The 24117-nt window shown below is 39.9% G+C and overlaps 1 protein-coding gene across 1 annotated transcript; it reads left to right on the forward strand.

The window, feature by feature from the left end:
• Positions 1-7: 7 nt before the first annotated feature.
• On the forward strand, positions 8-22124 carry TNFSF11 (tumor necrosis factor (ligand) superfamily, member 11). Its single transcript, XM_010180332.1, has 5 exons — positions 8-91; positions 7504-7671; positions 13966-14011; positions 14094-14192; positions 21703-22124. The coding sequence occupies exons 2-5, from the start codon at positions 7504-7506 to the stop codon at positions 22122-22124; spliced, it is 735 nt and encodes a 244-aa protein (XP_010178634.1). The 5' UTR covers positions 8-91.
• Positions 22125-24117: the final 1993 nt, after the last annotated feature.

Raw genomic sequence — 24117 nt, forward strand, 5'->3', positions numbered from 1 at the left:
CGCCTCCCGCTCCCTCCTCGCCGCCCTCGTCCTCCTGGGGCTGGGGCAGGTGGTCTGCAGCGTTGCCCTCTTCCTCTATTTCCGAGCTCAGGTAAGCGGTGCTTGTGCTGGCGACGGAGTGAGGGGGTCGGCGCAGTCCCTTCCCGCCTTCGCGGGGGGCGTTGAGCGCCGGCAACTGCGCTGTGAGGGAGAGCCCCACCACTTTCGGAAGAGGGGAAGGTGCTCGCATCGGGGAGGTACAGTAGATTAATGAGAAAAAACAAAAAGAACAACTTTATACGGCTCTGAAGTTGGCCCGGCTTTGAGATGGTGTCAGGCTGGAAGGCTCCCGGGACTCTGCTGTACCTGCACTGTCCCATGGTCGCTGGAGCTGCTCGGCCTGAGGTGTGTTAGGTAGTGCTGTGGCCTAATGGTGGGTAATGAGGTACAGGGTTTCTCAGTGAGGTCGGACGTGAAGTGTTCACGGCCTGGGAAGTGGCTTAATGATGCTTCACCTGAGGTCTTGCAGGGCTTTGGTTTTTAATGTTCGTCTTATACCAGAGAGTAGTTTGACGTGGCTGAGGTCTTTGGCTGCCATAAATGTTTCACCAGCAGGAGAAATGGCTTTGAAGAAATAAAAAAGTCACCAGACGACACCACTTGGGATCGTTTATCCTTCAGACTGCGCAGGGGCACTTACAGAGCGGGGTCTGTGTATCAACAGGCATCGGCTGGAGCTCGTTTTGAAGGAAGAGCCGCCCCTTGCCCCTCAGGCCACAAGCCTGCCAGGGGATGCTGCAAAGAGGCAGCGGTGAGTGCAGGAAGGAGCATAGAGAGGTTGATGAGCGGTTAGGCTTTCGGAGAGAAGAGGAGCCTGCTTCTTGGAAACGGTTCGGCTGGCTGCCTGGATTCACTCGCTGCTGCATCTCTTACCCTGCAGGGCTGAGCCCTCTCAGAGGAAGTGGGGGGCTGCTGGCTGGTTGCTTCTCAAAGCTAGGTGTTAGCTTTCTGCTTGGCTTTTTTGTCAGATGCTAGTGAGTTCTGTTAATATTGTTGTCACTGCCTTCATGGAAGTGGCATTTCTGTTGTGTGTGCTTTTCATTTGAAGTCAGCAGGGAGTGGAAACCTGTTTCTTTCGGTTTACTTTCTAGGTAGATGTGCTTGATCTTGTAGCAGATTGGATTTCTTTACAAAGTGCATTCTGAAAACAGAAGTTGCAGAACTGTATACCTACTTAAACAGATGAATGACTATCAGATATACAGTAGCGCTGCTGATAATTTATTATGAAGACCGATTTATATTTTCTTATCAACAATGTCTTTGTTTTTGCCATTTTTACAAAAATAAAATGGAAGAGCAATACAGTACTTAGTTAATTGTATCCAGTGTGCTTCGGAAGAGTGACATGTAATTTCTGGGACTCATTGTAAATTAGCTTAAAGCTACTTGTTTTCTTGACAGTGAAATAAATTAATCCCTACTTCAGCTTGTGGAAATGTTTTTCACTCCAGATCTGCATGAACTTGAAAAGACATATTTGTCAAAACACAGCTCATAGAAACGCACAGCTATACATTGATTAGTAGGCTATAAAGCCATTGCAATCAAAACAACTAATCAAAGTATACTCTTTGAAAACCCTATTTTTCCATGCTCTTTACCTTGACCCCCCTTATTAAGGACTCTTTCTGATGGGTTCATGTCAGTGCTTCACATGTACCTAACAAAGGGTAAAAAGAGCTTTCTTATTGTAATGACTATTTTTCTTCTGCTTCCTTGATTTTAAAAATTACATAGTTTGGGTGTAATTTTGCATTTGACAGCTTAATTCTTTTGCTAGTTTCTACTTTCTGTAGATTTCGAGTAATGCTGTTGGATGTAGTCCTTTGTAAACTTGAACTTCCGAAAACATTTAAAAGAAACAATGTAGCTAGATGTAGACTTAACTGAAGTCATTGCCTGAAAAATTTCTAATGTTTTATTTGCCATCACTGAAAAATTGAATAATAAGTATACTTTTGAAGTAATAATAAGATATGGTAATCCATATTTGTTCACCCATTTCTTACTGAGAGATAAGATAGATGGAAAAATATAGTAAGCCCTGCAGAAGTTAAGCCTTATTTAACTGTCTTGCAGATTGCTTTATTTATATGGGACATGATCTGACTTCTTTCTTTTGAAAAGATTGCTGTCAAATTTAGTTGTATAAAGCTATCTCAGTTTGTACTTTTCAGTACAAATTCCAGCTATCTAAATTTATACTCTAACAGAACTTAAGTACCGTGGTGTATTTAGTTAATATAGTGAGAAGAAGCTAATAGTAGAAGCTGTGCATCAAAAGATTTTAATTGTTTGACCGGTGAATTAACCAAATGTGAATTTGCAAGATTTGACTCTGTAGCTTGATATTAAGAAATTATACGTTTTACAAACTCTTTAAAACGCTACCTGAGAGGCTGAGTAAACTCTGACTCAGTTTTACCATACACATTTTATCTGTATTTGCATAAAGTCATTTGGGCTGGATCATGATACCATATGAGCTGAGACAATAGTTGAGGTTTTGGTTTTTCCTTAGTTTTGTTTATTTTGTGGCTTGAGCATTTGGAATTTCACAAGACATATAACTAAGACTGACATTAGATTTTCACGGGTAAACACATGTATGTGGCCAAGAAATAATGCAGTACAATGCAAATGAGACTGAGCTGATAGAGCTAAAAAGAATGAAAAAGCTAAGAATTGAATTTTACCAATATCCCGGTGATAGTGCTCTGAAATGTAAAAACATTAAGATGTTCTGGCTTCTCCTTTTGGACCATCTTGTGCAATGTACTGAATCTGTGCAGTACTGAACGTATTGGCCTTAAGTGTTTATTTTACTTACACTTCATAAGGAATATTTGTTCAATGATCATTTGATCAATGAAAATGCCGTGAAAATTAGTTAGATACTTGAAGCAGCTGAAGATCATCACATAATACTCATGCCCAGCACAAGGTGAGATAGTGAAGCATTTTATTTAACTTTCACTAGTAAATGCTAAAGTATAGTCTCCAAAAGCTTTGCTTGTAACCTTTTCTTTCTGGCCCATTTCCTTAATGCACTTAGAGCACAAAAGAGTAGGAATTTGGTCTAACACTGAACTGGAGGGCAGTGAAACAAGCTGAAAATGCTCAAATCCAAATGTAAGGGCTGGATGTCTAACTCCCATAGTTTAAGCTGGAACTCTAAGCCTATCCATTTTTCCCATTAAAAAGAAAGTCTGTGCAGATGTTAAGTATTCTACCATACTGAAGAATTCACACTTGGATAAATGGGGACCTGTAAGTCTGAGTTTTGTTGTCATTTCATGCATCTGTGGAACTCTGGCTTTCATTACAGTATGCTTTTAAACAGTCACCTTTCAGACTTCATCTAAAATATCGTGAGTGTGCTAGAGCAGTGGCTAACAGAGGACAGCTTGCTGGGGGACACTAGCACTTTCTGGAAGCCTGGAGGAACTCCTTCTTGGTGGAGTGCAAAGTGATATTTAATAATCTGGAAGTTGGTTTAAATTTGAAAATAAATACAAGTGTGATCCTAGCATTTTTTGTAAGGAGTAAATGCAGAATATGATACTGTAACATTGCATAATTGAGGCAACATTTAATAGGTGAAGTTGGCTAGAATGTATTGCAGCTTTTAAAATGATGTTAAAATGTTCCTTTTTAACATAGGAAAATTGGTTCTTAAATCTGTACATCCTTCTGGTCTCACTCACAGTGCTGGAGTTCATTTTAGCTGCCCTGATGTAGGTGAAAGGAGTCCAGAGATGCAACTAAAACGATTCAAGATGCTGAAAATCAAGGGTCACAGAAAGATTTGATCTGATGCCAAGGTTGAACACGACGGAAGTATACACAACACTAACTAACATAGGAAGAATAAGCTAGACATTCCTCCCTTCAAATAGATTAATTTCTCTAGGGTATTCAGCTTATTTAACGTGTTACAAGGCTTTGTCCAATGTTTTTAGTTGCTTCTTGATGTTTCTTCCAGGTATTAAATCTTTAGGACTTCATGCTGAAGGTCTCTGTTCCTTCCAAGTTAGCAAGCTGGTTCCTGTAGACCATTCTGGTATTTCATCTGGGTCTTTAGACATTCTTCTCAAGACATGTCCTTGAAAGTTTTTCTGTGCATCACTTCTTGCCCACAGTTTTGATCTCGGTGCTAGGTAATGTCTGTTTACAGCCATGACACGTTCTTTATGAAAAGATATAAGATGCAGGATTTCTGAGAATACCTTTTCAGACAACTGAGGTAATTTTCATGGTTAAATGGGGTGAAGACTAGGTATTCTCTGAAAAAGGTAAAGGCAGTCAGGTAGGTTAGCTAGTCCCAAGATCAGAGCTTCATTTTATCAACCACCAAATCTTTAGAGGCTTGCAGTTCTGTCAGGATGGGCTGCGCAGCTTCAAGTTGCTGAAGCTATTGGTTACAATGTTTCCAGTAAACCTTCAATCTTCTAGCTGTAGGTGCAGAGATGTTGGTTTTCTGTCTTAAGCCTTCAGAAGATAAACTGTAATCCGAGTAAGTGCTCCTGTACAATCTGCTGCTACTGTTCTGGCAGTGTTGTGTGGCACGTTTGACTGATGCTGATGGGCGATAGCTGTAAGTCTACGCTATGCGTGATTTGTCATGTTGGACACTCAGGCCTTTATGATTTTCCGCTTCCTGTTGCAAAACCTAGTTTTCTTGTCTACTTTTCAGAAGATGTGTTTAAATAAATTCAAAAGCGAGGTAATAGTCTTGCACCGGTAGAATTACTGATAAAAATTAGTATCTACTGGCAGTTACTTGCTTTCTGTCTTCTATCTTGTGTGTGTGAAGCAGGGAAGAGACATCCACATCCTGTTGAAGACCATAATTCCCTAAGGTCTTTAATAATTCCAACATAAGAGGCTAAACCTGGAATAATGTCCTGTTTTGGGTCCCTCAGGACCAGAGGCATATCAACCAGCTTGAAGGAGTCCAGCAGAAGTCCACTGTGATAGGTAGGGACTGTAGTGTATCAGAAGTGGAGAACTGGATTATTTGAACCTAAAGAAGAGCAGACTAAGGTGAGGAAAGCTAATAAGTGTTTTTAGCTACCTAAGGATGGACTCAGGCTCTTCAGAAGTGCAGAGCAAAAACAAGAGGCACAGTCATAAATTGCAGCAAGGAGAACTGTACCTGGACATCAAAAGCAGTGTTTTTACACAATAAAAGTGGTTAAATTGTAGAGCAGTATGCCCATCGATGGAGATACCACAAAACTTGTCTAGACAAGGCCTTGACTAACCTGACCTAAGTTACAAGTTGGCCCTGCTTCGAGCAGGGAGCTGGACTGGAGACCTCGAGACGTACCTTCCAACATAGGTCATTCTGTGTTAACAGCCTTTAAGTGGCTGTTGGTAAACATTTTGCATGTCATTTTTTTTTCTTTCAGGTTACAGTTGATTTTCTGTGTTCTGGATACCGGGAGAGAGACTTTTGGGGAGAGATTGTGTTACAGTTGTTAAAGCTAGTGCTGCCTTTCTGCTCTTGCATTCCTGTGCTTGACCCTGTACTGGCTCTGATGCTCATTTGATACCTGGAGTGAGTTGGTTTCAGGGTGCTAGTCCTTCAGGAAATTAGATTAGCAAAAATTACCCCCAGGTTATTGGTTTAAAAGAGGAGATTGAGAACCAGGAATGCAATTTTGTGGTGAAGAAGGTAAGAAGACAGAGGTGTTTTGGATTAGATCAATTTAAACAGTTAATGGGGCTGTACTGTACTAGCTGACTTTGGCAGTCATAATTGTAGTTTTAAAGTGATTAATTCATAGAGCTGTAATGGCCAGACACAGATTTTCTTCAGGATTCAGTTGTGTCAGGCCACCCCAGGAAGATGTTACAGCGTCCAGGCTGTTTTGTAACTCATCTCTGCTCCTCTGCTTAAAGCTGTTGCATCTTCTGGTCTTCAGGTGAACATTTCTGTCCTGTTTCATTCCAGATCTGCAGGGATAACTGAGACAGCTAAAACAGGTCACAGGGGCTGTTGTTGGTCTGAATGAATCAGGCAAACAGCTCTCATCTGGAGCCTTCAGCAGAAGGACGATGATGGAGGAGGCAGCATTTGGTGTTGCCATCTATACAACAAGCGCTTCTCTGCAGTGTGTGCCTGTTGACGGCTGCCTGGCTGGTGTAGACTTAAATTCACCTCTGTAATCCTAACCTCATGCTTTTAAGTTAACTTTGTTCTTTTTTGGGGTTAGGGAGTCGAATTTAAGTTTGAGTGAACAAATGAACGTGTTTGATTTACTCTGTTTTGTATTCTGATCTGTTCTGTCCTATGTCACGTTAAGGGAAACTGAACTGGTCAGGCACTAGCCATAATGTCTTGGCATTCCCTCATCATGATTACATATAATGTATTACCTTTTGTAATTCTCAGATATAATTGTTCTTTTCAACAAAAAGAAGTAAATGTTCTTTATTAGACCAGCTGATACAGATAGAGAACTTACGTAAGATTTCGAGTGCACAAACCTTTCTTCAAGCCTGAAGTAAAAGCAGAATAAATACCTGAGAACAATTGCTGAGAGTCTCAGGCAATCTCTGAAACACAGTGGTTAATATCTCTTGAGTGTAAAGTATATAGAGTGCGGGGAGAGAAGGTGAAATGGTTTAAATAATGTTTATGCAATTAAAATCTGCCAAGGCACAATCCTAGTTCTTGGAATATCCTTCCAATTTATCTAACTGATAGAATTCAGGAGTATTCTAAACTTACAGTGTAAAAGTATATTTGATTCAATCATAAAAGACTGATTGCTAAACATATCTTGCAGATATTCTAAATTTATCAGTCTTTGTCCCACAAAGCAGAGGTGTTTTGTGGTACAGTTCTGTCATTTTTTGGTCCTTCTGAATTTGTGCTGTCTTCATGACTGTTTCATGCAGCAATATCTTGCCCACAAAATAGTTGCAGTGGTAAGTGAAGCCAAATAACTGGCTTCTGTTCTTCTGTTTCTCCTCTTGAAAATGATGTGTTAGATGTTGCACATACTTCCCCAAAGTTCCTCTCATTGGATTTTGCGTGTCATCTTGCAAACCGTAGTTTTTTTTACAGATAGGACGGCTGTGTATGTTGCCTGCTAAACTAATTGGGATATTGCACTGATTGGTCAAAAGATGGAATTCAGGATTATTAGTTTTATTGTAAAAATGGGATTTATCTTTAACTGTTGAAAGTCAGCTATCCAGTCTAAGCTAATGAACTAGGCAGCTCCAGAAGGTAATTAATTCTCCTATCTCATGCTTGCTGGATGAAACAAAGCTCCATGTGGGGAACTTTTTCTCTTAATTGCTTACATTGAAAATTTAGATAATAATAATAAACTTAGGTAGGTGCCAAACTTTTAAGATGGTTGAAAATTCCCCCTGACTTAAATGCTCTTAATGTCTCTTGAACAGATGCTTAAAACTGTGGTTGTGCTTATGTTTTTGTTTCAGATGGACCCTACTAGAATTTCAAAAGAACATGCACACTGTGTCAGAACACTTTTTGGACATCAAGAAAATACAGATTTGCATGATGCATCCTTTGAAAATCAAGAAGTGAAGTTAATGCCAGAATCATGTAGAAGCATGAAACAGGCTCTCCAAAGGGCTGTGCAGAAGGTAAGTGGCAGACAGTCTGTGTGTTCCTTTATTTCATGCTTCTGTTGAACTTGCAACAGTTTTTCCAACATCTGTATTTGGAGGTAAGTTCTAGAAAGTATTTTCTGGTGTTTGAATAATATCTGAAGTTGCATCCAAGGTCATGTTGTGTTTGCTCATGAACCTGGTTGTGGTTAACAAATTTTGTATTCAAACACACTTTATTTTTAATTTTTTAAGAAAGGAAGACTTGAAGTCACACTGAGAAAACTATGATTGCAGTTAGTTGATTTGCTGTTCTGACATTTGGATGGACATGAATGGTAGTCATTTATCCTAATATTTGTATTGGTTTGCCAACACTTAGAATGTCCATAATAAAGGGCAGTTCCACATTTTTTTCCAAACAATCTTCCTGACTCTGTTTCTGACAAGATTCTCCCAAGTCAAGATCATCAACAAGCAAAATATTGCCCGAAAGACAAAGGAGCAACTCTTTCAGCAACCCAAAACGACGGGTAGTATCTCCTTTTTCTTTTTTGCTCACTTTGCCAGTTGTCTGTTCTGTGCAGACCATTCTCACACTGGCAGAAGAGCAAAAAGAATAACAAAAATATAACAAAAGTAGTCAGCTAAAGAAGTCAGCCCTAATGAAGAAGTCTGAGCATACTGGATATATGTCACTATCACCTCTTAGAGCAGTTATTGCCTCTGATCTCTTTGCATGTTCATGATAGTGTTTAGTGCTAATTATGGGCTATTCAAAAGCTGAACATCTGCTATGGTATTTGGTTTTCCTGGCTTGCCAGGTCCATTACTGCTACTTCATATCTGCACAGGACTGTCAGTGTTTCATAAAGGATACTACATTGGATTTGAGCTGAACTCATGTACACTTTACAGAGAGAATTGTACTTGAGTTAATTATATGGTACTTTAATTCTGTTAATGTGTGCTTTTAGTGGAGTACCCTGAGTGACAGATGCTTTTGTGAACAAAACTTAAAGAATCCTAGGAGTTCATGTCTTGTCCCTTTTGCTAGCTGTGTTCTTTAAAAACTTGAGGGGAAAAAAGAGGGTTAGTTTTGTAGGATTACTTCTTTCCTCCAGTGTTTTATAGAGGCTCTCACACTACACCTACTTCTGTTCTGTGTGCTGGTACTGGACTGCTTGTTCACGTGGTTCCCATGACAGAGTAAGGAGCTTGTTACAGTAAGTGAATGGGAAGCCCTGTATTCGGGTCATTTGCTGCTGGTTACTCAACAAAGACATTGGCTTTAGCTGAGGCTGCATATCCTACCATTCTGGATGGAGGTTAAATGCTGCAATATCCGTGGCCAAGATAAGTAGTGAGTAGGCATAACTTTTTTGGCTGATGACCGTTAGCCTGAGAACAATAAAATTTCCCTTGCCAAAGTAATCAGACTGAATTTCCTTTGACTGCAACAAAATGCATTAAGCAGCTGGGTCAGTGTTCTGGATGCTTTGTCATCATATATTGATGACACAGAGAAAAACAGGAAAATGCTTGTCTGGGACTACATTTGCATCTTTTTGGTATATCAGAGAAGTGAAAGAAACTGTGTTAAGGCAAAACTTTACTTTATCATGTTCTATGAGCTCTGCCTTTTGTTGGCTGCACTACAATGAAGGGCAGAGATTCAGCTGAATCTTACTTCCAGTTGTGCTAGTCCTTTATGTGTGGGAATGCAGCTAATGTGCCTTGAGAGAGGTTTCCTATCTTCTGTGCTTTCTTCACTTTGCTGAAGGAGAATCTAACCTGTCTGTGTTTTAAGAACCAGTATCCTTATTTGAGTTGACAGCATATTAAGTGACTGAAATGAAACTCTTTAAAAAACCATTTAAGTTTTGTGATTTTTTTCAAAATTTTGGTTTTTTTTGCAATTCAAGCTGTTCAGGAAATGAAAATAGACAATTTGGTTTTGCTCAGGTTTATGGTCTGGTTGTAGCTTTTAGCTTACTGCACTGGTTCTCATCTGTTTTCTTTGCACACCTGTAGATGTAGTGTTTAAATCTGAAGTGGGGATTGACATTGAAAATGAAAGTGCTATTATGAAAACCAGTATAGTAGGGCTTGCAAGGTCAGGTCTAGAAACATTTGTCTCCTAGAAAAATATGATGATTAAAGCTTTTCTTTTAATCAAAATCTAATGGTGAACTCCTTAACATATTCTGGGATGAAAACACTGCTTAGGAAGCAGCTTACTCAGTAGGAAGAACATTTTCAGTATTACTGCAAATAAACTTTCAAGCATTCAAATAATATACTTTCCTAGCCTGTTTGCTTAATTTTTTGTGCATGTAACCCTAAAAACCTATTGGCATTCCAGATGCACTAACCACAGTTCTTATGAAGTCTGTTTTGAGCTTGAAGTAGAAAGGACTACAAACATATCTTGGGTCAATTTGTGTAAGTAATTTTTCTTGGCAATACTCCCAGCTTCTAGGAGCTTGGGGAGTTCAGGTGTAAAATAGTCTCTCACATGGCAACAGGGTGCTTTGCTAGACTTCCAGAGCAGCACTTCTGAAGAGCTTATATATGTAGCAGACATTTAAAGTGCATGTAGTTATGGACGAAGTCACGGTTTCACAGATGATTGCTCTAAGTTGTTAAAATTTCAGTTTCCATCCTACAACCTCACATACCTTTTTTTTTTTTAAATGCAAGCAGTAGACTGCTCATTTGGGTAGAGGTTGTAGTGCTGATCTCTATCTTCTGGTGAATACTGATTCATGTACTTTCTGTTTCGCTTCCTGATTAGTATTCTTTAAATTGCTGAATTTCTGGCAAGATAATCAGATACTTCTTCCTGGTATTAGTTGGACATAAAGTATTCTGGTAGTAGAAGAAACAACTGCACAAAGGAGCTTTAAGATCACAGCTGAAGCAATACTTGAATACCCAGAGAGGTTCTCTTGTGATTGGTCTCAAAAGGCTACTTAAAACTGCTCAAAGTAGATACTGAGGTACTGTAAAAGCCAAAGGAGAGAAAAAAACATTCACAAATGTCACGTGTTCAAATGTAGCCTTGTCTCTGCATCCTCAAATTTGGACATAACTTGAAGAGCAAGAGGCTTTTTTTTTTTGTTTTGAAGATGCTGAGATGCTGAGGGTATGTGGTAGCACACACGGTTCTGTGTGTGAAAGTTGTAGGAGAGGTCACTGGTAATACTTTGTCAGCAGTTTGCATGCCATTGTAGCAGTGTCTTAGTGACAAGCTCTGTTGAGCTGTTTTGTCTCTCTTAATGGTAGTGTACAGGGTGATAAGGTATGAGATGCTTAAAGACATTCAGGTGCTAAAGAATGCAGTTGATACTTTAAACATTTGGAAAATCTTTGCTCTTAATTCCTTGCAGTAAGGATACCAGGTGATTTTTATAAACCCACTAAGATTGGATGTCTTCAGACATCCGCTGAAAAATGTGGTCCTTGAGTCCTTCGGGGTCAGAAGCAAGTACATGCTAAAATGCTTTTTTAAGGTAGGTTGTGTATCAGCATCTTGCAACTCTAGAAACATGAATTAAAACAAAACAAAACAAAAAACCAAGAGAAGTGTTGATCTAGTAATTCTTCAGGTGGAAACCCACAGCTTCATCCCTGTTATCTAGGGACTAGTTCATGTATTTCAGGTTCCTTTTGGAAGCCTGGGCAACAGAACAGAAAGGAATGTCAATTTGGTGGGGCTGGTCAGAATCAAGTCAAGAACTTGACACCTAGTCCAGTGTTTGGAAAACTTGGATAGGGTAAGATTTCTATTTTCTGGCCACAAGCTTGCCACTATTCCAATTACGAACACACAGAAGAGTCAGTGAACATGGACCAATCTCCAGTTCTTCTCAGTGTGTTAGTGGTGGACTCATGCTTATAGTCTCCCTTTTCTTGTAATGACATTTGGATTCCTAATTATACAGTAGCATAGCTTCCAGAGGAGCACAGGAGAGCATTCCAGTCAGAGAGAGATGTTCCTAGGAAACAGGAAAATAGGCTCAAGACCATCAGGGCAAGGAGAGTTGAGGATCTGAGTCTTCCTGGGTAGCTGTTCCGCTTACAAAGTGGTGATGTTGCAGATGAACAGCACCACCATCAGTTAGAAGGCAAGCAGCTTAGACTGCACTTCATGAGGACCACAGCCTTTCAGCATGGAAGATGAGCTGAGTCAGGCTGCTAGATCTCAGAAGGTGAGGTACCCAGCTGGTCATGTTAAAGCATTCTTGGAAATGTGCAAAATGTAAGTTAAGAGAAGGATAATGATTGGCCAGCTTAGGGACTTCAAGGGCTGAGCAGTCAGTCAGACAACCATAGGATTGTTTTTTTAGTACCATTTTAGATAATAGGAGATTAAAATGTAGATAGCTCTTTTTGGATCTGCCCAGTAGCCTCTCCAGGCAAGTGCATCATCACATACTCCAGAAGGAAAGGAGATGAAAGCAAACTCCACGTCTGAGAAGCTTCCATTAAGAAAGCAAGAAAACAAAAGAGTCTTTCCTTTCTAGGGAAAGGTCTAGGAATAGGTATGGTGCCATAATCTTGTGAGAGTGTGGACCACCTCCCGGTCTCTTTTACCTTATGTCCTGTTCCCTTCAAAGGCTTTTGTCGCTTTTCACAGTATCTAGTATTTGCAATTTTTTGTTGTCTTCCTACTTCTGATGAAGTTAGAGCTCAGGTGTAGCTAGAGGCTGATGCTGGTGTGCAGCTCCTAGAACTGAGCTTCATTTTTGTGCTCCTAGAACTGAGACTGGAGTAGGAAGATCAGAGAGGGGAAGTGAATGTAAATGGGGGAGGTGGACATGAGTTTTGCTGCTTTTGAAGTTGTGATTCTTCTGCTTTTCTTCTTGTCTCTGTAGCAGAAAGCATCTTAATGATTCTTATCTACAAAATCAGCAGATCTCTGCTGAATTATTACGCTTTGATAGTCATACTATGACTTCCATACTGCTGTGGCTTTTCATTTTGGTTTAACATGTAAACACCTACTGAAAGGGGAAAGTGAGAGTAATAAAAGTACCTGCTAAGGCATTACAGATTTCACTGTGGCTGCAAAATTACATAAAAGCAGGATTTTAGGTGTTTTCAAAGCAGGATTTCAAATTGTGAAACACCACAGTGACTGAGAACACAGCGGAACATTGCTGATCTGGCCAAATCTGAGGTGTATTGCATATCCACAGAACTGAATCAGCCAACCAGCAATGCGTGACAAAGACAGAACAAAAGAGCACTCTTAGGTTTCAAAGATGAGATATGATTTGTTATCTTGAGCAAAATGTTTCCTTTTACTAAGCGTCATCTTGATGACACCACAGTATGAGGTATTCTGAATAGCAAGCAGAATAGTACCTCTTGTTTAGAAAACAGAGAAGAGAATCATGAGGGAACAGGGAACAGAACTAAGGATCAAACTTGATATTACGAAGACTCAGTCCAGTCTTGTAACAAGAACAAGCCACTTAGGCTTTTGTAAGCTGCAGTTTGTATGTTTTCTCAAGAAGAAAACAGATGTGGATTATTAAAAGCAAGGTTTTTGTGATACCTGATGTCTGTTACTTGTGCTGATCTTAGTTTTGGGTAATGTGGGCTTCATTCATGTAAGAATTCGTATGCAGTTTCAAAGAATGGGTAACACCAGACCCTGGCACCCAGTCCATTTGGCCCAGTACAGATTTGGAAGATGCTTAATGCTTCAGTTCCTGCATGACTTGTTGAAAGTGAACCTTGATTATAAAACCTTGTAGTCATGCAACCTCCTCTGTTAGTAGTAAAGTGTGAGAGGTGGAGGTTTTCATTTACCTTCTCATTTACTTCATCACAGATGAAATTCAGAGCTTAGCTTTCCTTAGTTGTTAGTGTGATTACCCACTAGTCCCTGTGTAGAGCTGCCTCTTTCATTACCTTTTGACCTCGAGTAATGAGTTCATAAACTCCACTGTTTTATGTGATGCATTCTTAGCAGTCACTGTTCCATTATACTTACAGAAATATTCGAAGTGCAACAAGTAGTAAAGGTTGTAAATGTCCTGTCACTGCTACTTCAATAAATAGTGCAGTGGTCATACACACCATCATTCCTATCCACCTTTGTCTGAAGTATTGGACAGAGGAAGTAATTTGATTGTGGCAGCTAAACTGTGTGTTCATATATACATCATGGAAATATGAGAATATGTATCCCAGGCTTGTGAATATGCTGTAGGTAGAACAACCCCCACATACAGAGTGTTGTAAAGGTGCAAACTATCTGCAATACGCAATATCACAAAAACAAATCATCAAAGCAATGGCTATTTCTCATTTTAGGAAGTCCAGCGTGTCATAGGAAGAGCACCACCAAGACCAGAAAAAGGTAGGTGCTGGTTTATGAATAAGAAATATTTTAGTTCTGCTGAACTTGTCTTTCTGAGGTAATGTCATTCTTTTATCTCTAGCTGCAATGGAGGCATTAGGAATGGATCTGTACAAGAGAAACAAACCTGAGAAGCAGCCTTTTGCTCATCTCATTATTGATGATAAGAATATTCCATCTGGTAAGTTCAGTTTTAAGTGAATACTTCCAATGTTACTATAAATGCATTAAACACTGAATTACATAAAAATCATTCAGCCATACCAGCAACAGACTGAGGTTTCAGAAATGGCTTTTGATGATGAGAATAAATTGGATGTGTTAAAAGATTTCAGAGACAGCAGGGGTAATGTTAACTGTACAGTACCTCCCCTTGTCTCGGGTATCTTGCATCAGTCTGTTATGTGCCAAATGACCTCCATTTCAAATGACCAGTTTTCATGATCAAGCCCTGAGGGCTTGGTCTGCTTCTTTACTCTGTCTTCAGGTGAGGAATGAAGATATGCATTGAATGCTCTCCTTCAGAGAGAGCATTGCTCAATTTTGGTTCCTTATTTTCTTTGTCTAGTAGGGCCCATCTGGAGTTCTTTACTCATGATGGATGTCAGCTAAAGGTATACGTACACAGAGATGTATGCATACATACACACATAGATACAAGGATATACCAGCAAAAGACTAGCCAAAGTCCAGATCTTGCAGGTTGTAAGATGTTTCCCTTCTGCTGAGTCTAAGGAGTTTTTTTTGTTCTGTTGTGCCAGATGAAGACATATATTGTTTTCTGTTTGTAAAATTCAAGAATGTCTTATGTCCACCTATTCAAGTCTTCACAGCAACACTCCTTTTGTGTGCTGAAGTGTAATTGGGTCTGTACTGGGTGACACAGCATTATTCTTCATGGTTGATCTGGAAGCTGAAAATCTTATATGAATGCACAACACACATGCATGTCAGGTGCCCATCAGTGTCAAAACTTGCCATAAAGGAGGCACATCTTTCATTTTGAGGTATTGAAAACCTAGAACTGCAGTCCCAATGTCATTATTATAACTCACCTGCTAGTTCCCTGCCCTCTGTGGGTGCATTGCACTCTGATAGCATAGGGCTGAATTTATATCATCCCTTTCCTTCTGCTAATGACACGTTAAAAAGGTTTTGTCATATTCCATTCATTATTATGTTGCAGGACTGGTATAGACTTTTGCACATCAAGACACCCAGGGCCTTTCTGACATTCAGCCATGCCAAAGCTTCACAAGGGTCTGTCTGCTTCCATCTGGTTGAGTAGCAGGGAGATCAAAGACCATAGCACTGTAGTTTGAGCAAGAGAGTTTCTGGGCAGTGTGTTGACTTGGATACAGTATGTTTCTATTGAATAGGGAAAATAATGTTCCTGCAGCTTTTATCTGCCCCTATGGTAAGAGGATGGCATTAATTTTTCTTGTCAGAGCTCTTATTCTGTACCTGCAAGTATCTTTGGATGGCTTTGGGAGTACGCTCACTAGTACAATATAAGGGAACAAGACATGAGTCTGCCCTGAAACACTCTCCAGAGGAAAAGATTCATTCCTACAGTTTTAAGATAGCTTGATACTGTTTCCATTTTTTGCCTTGGGACACTGTCAGTTGAGATTTTTCTCTCTCTATGCTCAACACAAAAACCAGCATTGGGGAGTGGTAAAGTAAACCGGAGTTTACTCTGAAGCTATCAAACAGAGAATCTCAAGATAAGAGGGGGCATTGATCACCACTGTCTTCCTCTGAAGATGTGTACATTCTGCAGTGCTGAACCCCTTGCTAATTAAGCTATGTGCATTGCTTTTCTGCTTTATATAACCAAACCAAAGGGGAATGCTGTGTTGAGGCTTGAAATCTGAGATTTCAGCAGCCTGCATAGTAATACCTTGCTCTTGCGCTATTTAAAGACAAAGCACTTCTGTTGACAAGGGGTTAGCTTCTTGCCTGGAAGGAAAGGATTCTTTCTCCCGTCAAGTGCATTGGCATTGCCCAGATCCATATCTTTATAAGCAGAAAGCTTAAGCAGCTTGTCAGGTGGCAGACAGAACTTCCACAAACTTTCTTATTAGCTCAAATGCCTCCTGGCAAGCTTCTGTTTCAGTCAGATTTTGCCTTTTGGCATAGGTCAGTAGTAGTAGAAGATGCAGTATCAGTAAACTTGTCTTAGCATTTTGTCTTTGGAAGGATTCAATTAATTTGCTAATCTTAGAGACAGATCACTTGTATCTACAGAAATGGAGTGTGTCAGTGTCATGCTTTGTGAAATCTGCCTTTTTCTGTGGGGAATTTATTTGCTGTCTACCTGGATGTTGCTGTAAACTGTATTTTCATCAAGGCTAGCAGCTGATTATTTTTACTGTTGTGCATCGCTGCATTAACCTAGGGAGTGATGTAGCACATCTGTGGGTAATGGCAAGGAAGGCATTGCTCTTCCTTGTGCTTTTCACTTTTTTTTTTAATAGCACAGGCTGCAAGAACTCTCAGAAACACAGTGCCAGTGGCAAAAATCTGCTTTGTCTCTCCTTGGAGCAGATCAACCCCTTACCAATGTGATGAGTTGGACCAACTCTCTCCTGATCTGGCACGTATGGCTTCTGTCTCCTTTGGAAGAGCATTACCAGGATGTTAATCATGAGCACGGCTTCTGCTGTCCTTGTAGGCATTGCAGCAGCCAGGGGCTGCATCCTTATGGATGGATGTCTGAACTTTCTGGTTGTGAGACACTTTAGTATCATGCTTACTGGAATGAGGCAGTACTCACTTGGCTGGGTGGCATTAAGATTAATGTCAGGCATAAAGGGTGAAAAGTTTGCCTCAGGGTCATCAGGAGTTTTTCTTTGCCATCCTGTTTCCTCTGACTGCAAATGGCAATTTCTCTTTTCTTCCCCCGGTTCCTTACCCTGCATGTCTGAAGTCTTTCCATGGCATTTTATGCCATCCATGAGTCTGGACAGATCTGTTCTTAGTATTTTAAGATTCTCTACTGTCATCACTCTTACCCAAAATAAACAATGTCAGAAAAAAACCAAAGTCAGTCTTCATCAAACAGCATTTTATTTTAAGTAGGTTGCCACTGAAATCCTTCATGAAGGGGTACACTGAGCAATGTCTGGGAGGGAACATTTTCCTGCTACCTGGTTCACAATAATATCAAGACTCAAATGGACTTTTTCAAATGGGAGGAGTGCGAAGGAGGGGGAAAATAACCCTTACCAGATCTTGGTGTCCCCACCCATCATTTGGCTGCAGAAGCTGTAGTGGTTTGGCTTGTTGTGTGTATTATTTAAGTTTGCTGCCTTAGGTTAAAGCTGGACACTTGCTGGTTGTTTTTTACCAGAGCTCACTATAAATGCTACCTAGATTTTAAATGAAAACAGTGAATTTTGGTTTATAAATTGATTACAGAAATTAGTCACAGTTTAAAGGAGAAAATCACAAACAGAAATAAATATAAGTGCTAAATATATAATTTGGGATGTGAATTGATACCTTTAGCTGTCTAAGGAGGAAATGCTGTAGTATTCTGAGCTATTTACAGCCACAGGTTCAGCTTAGCTGCCCTTTGCTTCCAGAAAGTTTTTTTCAGAGCAAACAGTGCTTTGTTCCTTCCCTCAGGCTTGAAAGCTGAGATGTGTGGAAGCTACTAGGATGCAAATGAATAATCAGTACAGGGCTACTTTCTCCTCTGTTCCCCTCTCATGATCTTTCTTCTTACTAATTAATGTTATTGAAATTAGTTTGTATTAGTCTTAGTTCATGCTCACAAATATCCAAGACATTGTTTTGATTTGCCTTCAGTTACCAGGAAGACACTGTTTTAACTTGCCTTTCTTGTAATGCTTTTCACTATGTCTGGAAGGTTATCTTACTCATTATCTCTCTGACCTCTTCCTTCTCTGTCAACATGACTTACCTTGTGCTATTTTTTCATGGCTCCATAGTAAATTTTATCAGAGAAGATGCTGTATTGCAGCATTCCTGACTGTCCTATGGCTTGGTTTACGTTTCAGAGTTTCTTATATATGGACAGCTGATTTGCAAATTATATGCTCAGGTTTTCTCCTCTGTCTGTGTTTTGGGGTATTGATTGTTTTGACATCTCCAGATTTGGGTGAATTACTACTAGAAGTGCTGAGAGCCTGTTTGCTTCTTCCATTAAAGGCTGCATGGCATAAGTCCTACCAATGCATCTTCATGCTGTGCTGCTGGCTGTGGGTTGCCTCTTTTGAAGCTCTGAACTGTGGCAACATGGCCATCTGCCTCAGTTAATACAATCGTAGCATTATAATTTAGGTTGGAAGGGACTTCCAGAAGTTATCTAGGCTGATCCTGTGCTCACCTTCCATCATCTCTTAGTCTGTCCCTCCACCTGGCCATGGATGAATGATGCATATTCCCCTAAACACCAAACAATGTGAACAAACTTCATGCAGATCCCCTCTCAGTATCTCAGTTACAAGCAACTGTAACACCTCTTTTCCCTCTTCTTCAGCAGAGAATTATGCATTCCCACTAATTATTTCTTCAAAATTGCTTCTTGATTAAGTCTGGCAACTAAAAAGTTTACTTGCCAAGTAAATAACATCTGCCTAGCAACTCCCCAGTGTGCCACCAGTCAGTCACAGCAGGCCAGCATGTTTTTCTGTTCTATTGTACATATATTCTTGTCCTGTATCCCTGATGTGCCTTTCCTCTGATCCAAGCAGTGGACTATCCTCCTCTTGAAAGTACTCCAGCCTCCTTGGGGCAGTATTTCTGGCAGTCTTGGCATTAATTCCTCACCTATCCCCAGTGCTTCAGAGGTGTACCCTGTCTCAACATCTCTTGCAGGTGAATAATTCCAGGCTAGGAGACCTCAAATTTTAGTGTCGCTTTCAATTAATGGATGGTTTTTAGAAGCTTTTTTGAGGCACTGCACAGAAGATTGCCTCTCTGTATGATTTTGCTTGTAGAATCTCTACCTGGCTGTACTGGAGCCATAGGGGAGCAAATATTTATGATATGCTGTTGACAGCCTGTGCTTTGCTCAAGTCTTTGTGGAAGAATGCCAGAAGCTTTTTGTTCTGGACTTCTATTAAAGTATTCCTCTCACATGCAGAAGTTGCTTGCCCTTGGCAGTTAAGGAAGACTCAATAGCTCTCAAATTCCCCTGTCCCTACTTTCCCTTACATCTTTCTGCACAAAGAAATCCAGGAGGCATCTTTTTAACTCATCTAATTTGCCTGGGGCTCTTCCATGCTTCTGGGCACTGATGGTTCTGGGGCATGCCTTGATGCATGCTTGGAGGAGAGGGTGGTGAGCCCTGCCATGTACTATGGGAATTTTGGTGGGAATAAATTGTTTTGGTTTGATGTTGGGAGAATTAGGTACTGAATATTCCAAGCAGGTGTTTAGAGGCACTGGAAGCTTAAGGTGTAAGGTCTTCTGGTGCCTGTGTGGACCCACTGCTGTGGGTGCTTCAGAGGGAGCAAATGGACTTAGTCTTGGGTGTTGAACATTGCTAGTGGTTAGGAGTACAAGTTGGCCAACTCTTACCTGTTGTGTTGTGCCCTGTGTAGTACTCTGAATAAGTAGTGGAGAGTTGGTGACTTGTACATATCAGGAAGGGTCAGGGCCTGCGTGGCTTTCTCAGAACAATGCTGTTCCCTTTGTGGGCATGCCCATGGGCCTTGGCTGGATCTTCTTCTCCCACTGCTGCCTGTTTTTGCAGGCAGAGGCTGTGAGATGAAGTGGATGCTATAATGGGATGGTGGTAAAGCTGGAGAGGTGGTAGGGACTGCGGGAGGTGTGCTGCAAGGCAGGCTGCTCAACAGAAAATATTGTGATAAAGTACATAATACATGGGCTGGTGTTGCAGGATGGTTCTTAACGCTGTGCCACCAAAACCAAACTGAAGTGTCAAATGTGACCAGATTCAGAAGGATGACTCAAATGCCTTCTGTCAGTGCCTATCTGACCTCCTGCCAGGCCATCTCTTAGCACAGTCTCAATAGAAGAATCATAAAGTATCTTGAGTTGGAAGGGACTCATAAGGATCATCAGGTCCATCTCCCTGCTCCTTGCAGAACTACCTAAAACTAAACTATATGACTAAGAGCATCATCTAGATGCTCCTTGATCTCTGACAGGCTTAGTGCCATGACCACTTCCTTGGGAAGCCTGTTCCAGTGACCAACCACTCTCTCAATGAAGAACCTTTTCCTAATGTCCAAAGAAGCTTCTCCTAATGTCCAGGATCTACATGAAATGACATCTGAGATTTGACCAGCTTGAAATCTCCAGTTCTAAGGGACATTGATGATACCTGTATATCTGAATTTAGCTTTCAGTGATAGCGCTGAGCTGACTAATCATAACAACTCCAGTCTCTCTGCTCCTTTTCAGTCTTTTTACAAAACATTCAGTCACTGTAACAGATAAGGGACAGCTTCTTGTTTACCAGGCCACCATCGTGCAGGCAGAGCTGAAAAGGCTTATATGTACCTGTTAGAAGGAATTAATAAAGCTTGTTTACAGATGTTAATACTATTACTGTCCTTTTGGGTATTCAGACTTGATAACTTATACATGTATTTTGATTCCCATGTGTATGATGTTCTGTGGAGAGAGAATATTATAATTTTCTTTCCTAATTTTCCTCCAGCTTAAGACAACTTGAAGGAGACTGTTCTCCAAGCATGCAATATCAGCTCATTGTTTCTAGTTTAAAACTTTAGATATTTTAAAATAAATAAAAATAAGGAAAGAAAATAAAAATCCAGAATCACATCTGTCTTCTTCAAGCTCTTTTTCCAAGATGTTCTTCCACTAGATATTAAACAAAGAATCTGAGTTTACCTTCCGAATAGCTATAGTTGCCCAACTGTAAGTATTTGTACAGTTATCAAAGAATTGGGATTGTGCTGTGAGACACTATCCTAGATATGGATATGACTAAAGCGGATTGTGGAGCCTTACCTTGGTATATGCAAGTACTAGGTTAAGTCTAAACTTTGGTTTTATGTAAAAAAAGTTTGTCATAAATACTTGAAGTACTATCTGAAGTCTAGGCAACTTACAGTGTAGTACTAAAGATGCACAATTGCACTGTTTTTTTCCCTATCTTTTGTTGTTCTTGAATGAAAGTGCATTTACCTTTGTACCACTACAGTCACAAGAGGATAAAATATGGGAAGGTTTCATAAGCTTTCTCTTTGGGGAATTACCAGTTTAACTTGTTTTCAACTTGTTTTCAGATTCTGTTCAGTTATTTCTTGCAAACACTCACAGGTTAAAGACTGATAACAAGATTTGCTCTTTTTCCATTAGTAACTTTTCAAATTCCTCTCAAATATTTGTTACTTGAATAGACTTTTAGGTGGAATGCAGTTTCTATACAGAACTTGTTGCATGCTTGCTTAGCGTAATCAAAGTATTGGCCAAGTAAATGTTTTGTATCATGGCCCAGCAGCTATTCTGGTGGGATGGCAAACAGTTATAAATAGCAAGCTAAATACGGCAGTCCATAGTGAAAAAAGGATATTTCTTATGATATTTTAAATCAAAATTTTCTAATATTCACTTTAGCCTGTATAACTGTGGTTGCTATTGATTTTGAAAACCTGGAAGTTGCTTTCTAAATGTTGAGTTTTGTTAAACGTTTATAAATATTTTTTTTTCTCCTCTCTTTTCAGGAACCCGTAAAGTGAACCTCACATCCTGGCATCACGACAAAGGCCAGGCTAACTTATCAAATATGACATTCCATGATGGAAAGCTGATTGTTAACCAAGATGGATTTTACTACCTTTATGCCAACATTTGTTTTAGACATCATGAAACTTCAGGCAGCCTGACCAAAAGAGGGCTTCAGCTGATGGTGTACATGACTAAGACAAACCTTAAAATAAGGCGCTCTGATGTGTTGATGAAGGGTGGAAGCACCAAGTACTGGTCAGGGAATTCAGAATTTCATTTTTATTCTGTCAATGTAGGAGGGTTTTTTAAGTTAAAATCTGGTGAAATGATAAGTATCCAGGTGTCAAACCCATTGCTACTGGATTCATCACAAGAAGCAACTTATTTTGGGGCATTTAAAGTAAGGGATTTAGACTGAATATTTCTTTAGTGAGCAGAAAATTGGGTTTTTAGTTGCCCAGAAACAACTTGAAGACAGAACTGAAAATCTTTTGCAACCCAATTGCATCTGTATAAGCCATATATCTCTAAAGACACGTTTTTAGCCCTGTGCTGACTCCAGTGGGATTCCCATAAATGCACAGAAAGGCAAAATTACATAGTTCTCCTGATTCAGTCTTATAGCAATTTTACTTCATATGTCTCCACTGGCTTCAGTAGAGTCATTATGACTTTTACATTGGTGTAGTTGAAATTAGAGCAATTAACATTACTGAACTTGTGTTTCCAAGTTCTGCCCTGACTTTTTAACCTACTTTTTAACTACTTTTGGCGCAAACATAGAGCAGAACAGAACTTGGCTCCCAAGGTCTCGCAGTTAGGGCTCAGTTTTGCCTGAGGCTGAGCGTTCTGACCCTGAGATGGCAAAAATTCTGAAAGTATGACTAATCCCACTGCATTTGATGTGGCTTTTCACGTGCTTAGTTAAGCCTGTTCTTGCTTTGCTGGATTACGGTTGGAGAGCTCAGGCCGCGGCAGAAATGAGTTGCGGAACACCTAAATGGTTCACCTTAAGTTCTTACCTGATTAAAGGGCTATTCCAGGGAGAAGGGGGAGCATCTGGCCTTGCAGTTCTAAGAGTTATATTACAGGTAATTTTTATTATCATTGCACGGTTAATTGCAAATATAGATTGCCAAAATACGGTGTGCCTTTAAAGTATTACATTGTGCCAAAACCTGCAAAGACATTTTTAGACAAAAAGTATGTATTTTTATATTCTGTAATATCTAAAGTTATATTTCAGGTGTAATGTTTTGTGTAAAAGAAAAATGTAAATTATATTGTCCTATAGTATTTGATACAAAATATTTAAAATGTCTTGCTGTTTGTATATTTAATGTTTTAAACTGTTTTTAATGTACAGACATGTTAAACTGGTGCACTTTTTAATCCCAATGGGAAAAATTGCAGCTAAAAGAGGTTGTTTGCAATTAGCAAATGTAATATATATCTTTGTTCTTTTTAACTTAATAGATTTCTGTTAAAGTTGTCAGTATTACTGGGAGGGGGAGGAATCACGCCAATGTCATGAATAATTACACCAGAATGCTGGTCACTGGGTGCCTTTCAAACCTGGAGGGTAATTGACATTACAAAGCTGACATTACCTAAAAAAATGAATTTAAAAAAATACATAATAAGCCACAGAAATGTATTAGGGGTATTTATAGTTACTGAACAGGCATATTTTGCTACAACAAAATCTGCAAGTTGTAAATTCTGCTATTGAGTAATGACTCTTTTTAGCTTAGTTTCCTGAAAAGTTGGAGCTTATGTCATTGCATTGCCTGTCCTTGTCCCTCCTTCTAGCTTTTAAAACTCTGCACACTTCTGCCAGGTTTGGCAGAGGGATGGCAGTGCTGAAGAGCTGTTCTTACAGGTTTTGTGAGAACAGAGAACAACTCAGCTGTTTTAGCAGGTGTTTGTCAGTGGCTGGCCACTGTTCATATTAGCCAACAAGATCATATGGGGAGACTCCATGCTAGCTGCAACACGTGGTGGCACTTGTAGAGATGCTTGACCAAAAGAGGTTGGTGGATGAGATCTGAGGGTGGGTGTGGGGGACAGATAGGAGCCACAGAGCCTACGAGTGATGGTTAGAACACATCTGGGCGTGGAGTGTGTTGAGGAAGGGATGGGAGATGCTTTAGGACTGTTTGTGTGCTCTAAGGATCATGTGGGGAAAACCTCTTCAATGCGGTAGGAATCACAGAAGGCAAAAGACACAGCTGTAGGAATTGAGGCTTCATAAAAATCCTCAGGCTTTTTTTTGGTAAGGAACTGAGTTTAATTAAAGCAATTATTTTATACTGTATAATAAACATTTTAATGTTAATATTGTTTTCTTACAAAATACATTTCTAAGAAAAAAATCAACTTTGTGATTATTTTTTTGTGTCCCTGTATTG

This window comes from Mesitornis unicolor, unplaced genomic scaffold, assembly GCF_000695765.1.
Source record: "Mesitornis unicolor isolate BGI_N332 unplaced genomic scaffold, ASM69576v1 scaffold703, whole genome shotgun sequence".
Taxonomy (NCBI): domain Eukaryota; kingdom Metazoa; phylum Chordata; class Aves; order Mesitornithiformes; family Mesitornithidae; genus Mesitornis; species Mesitornis unicolor.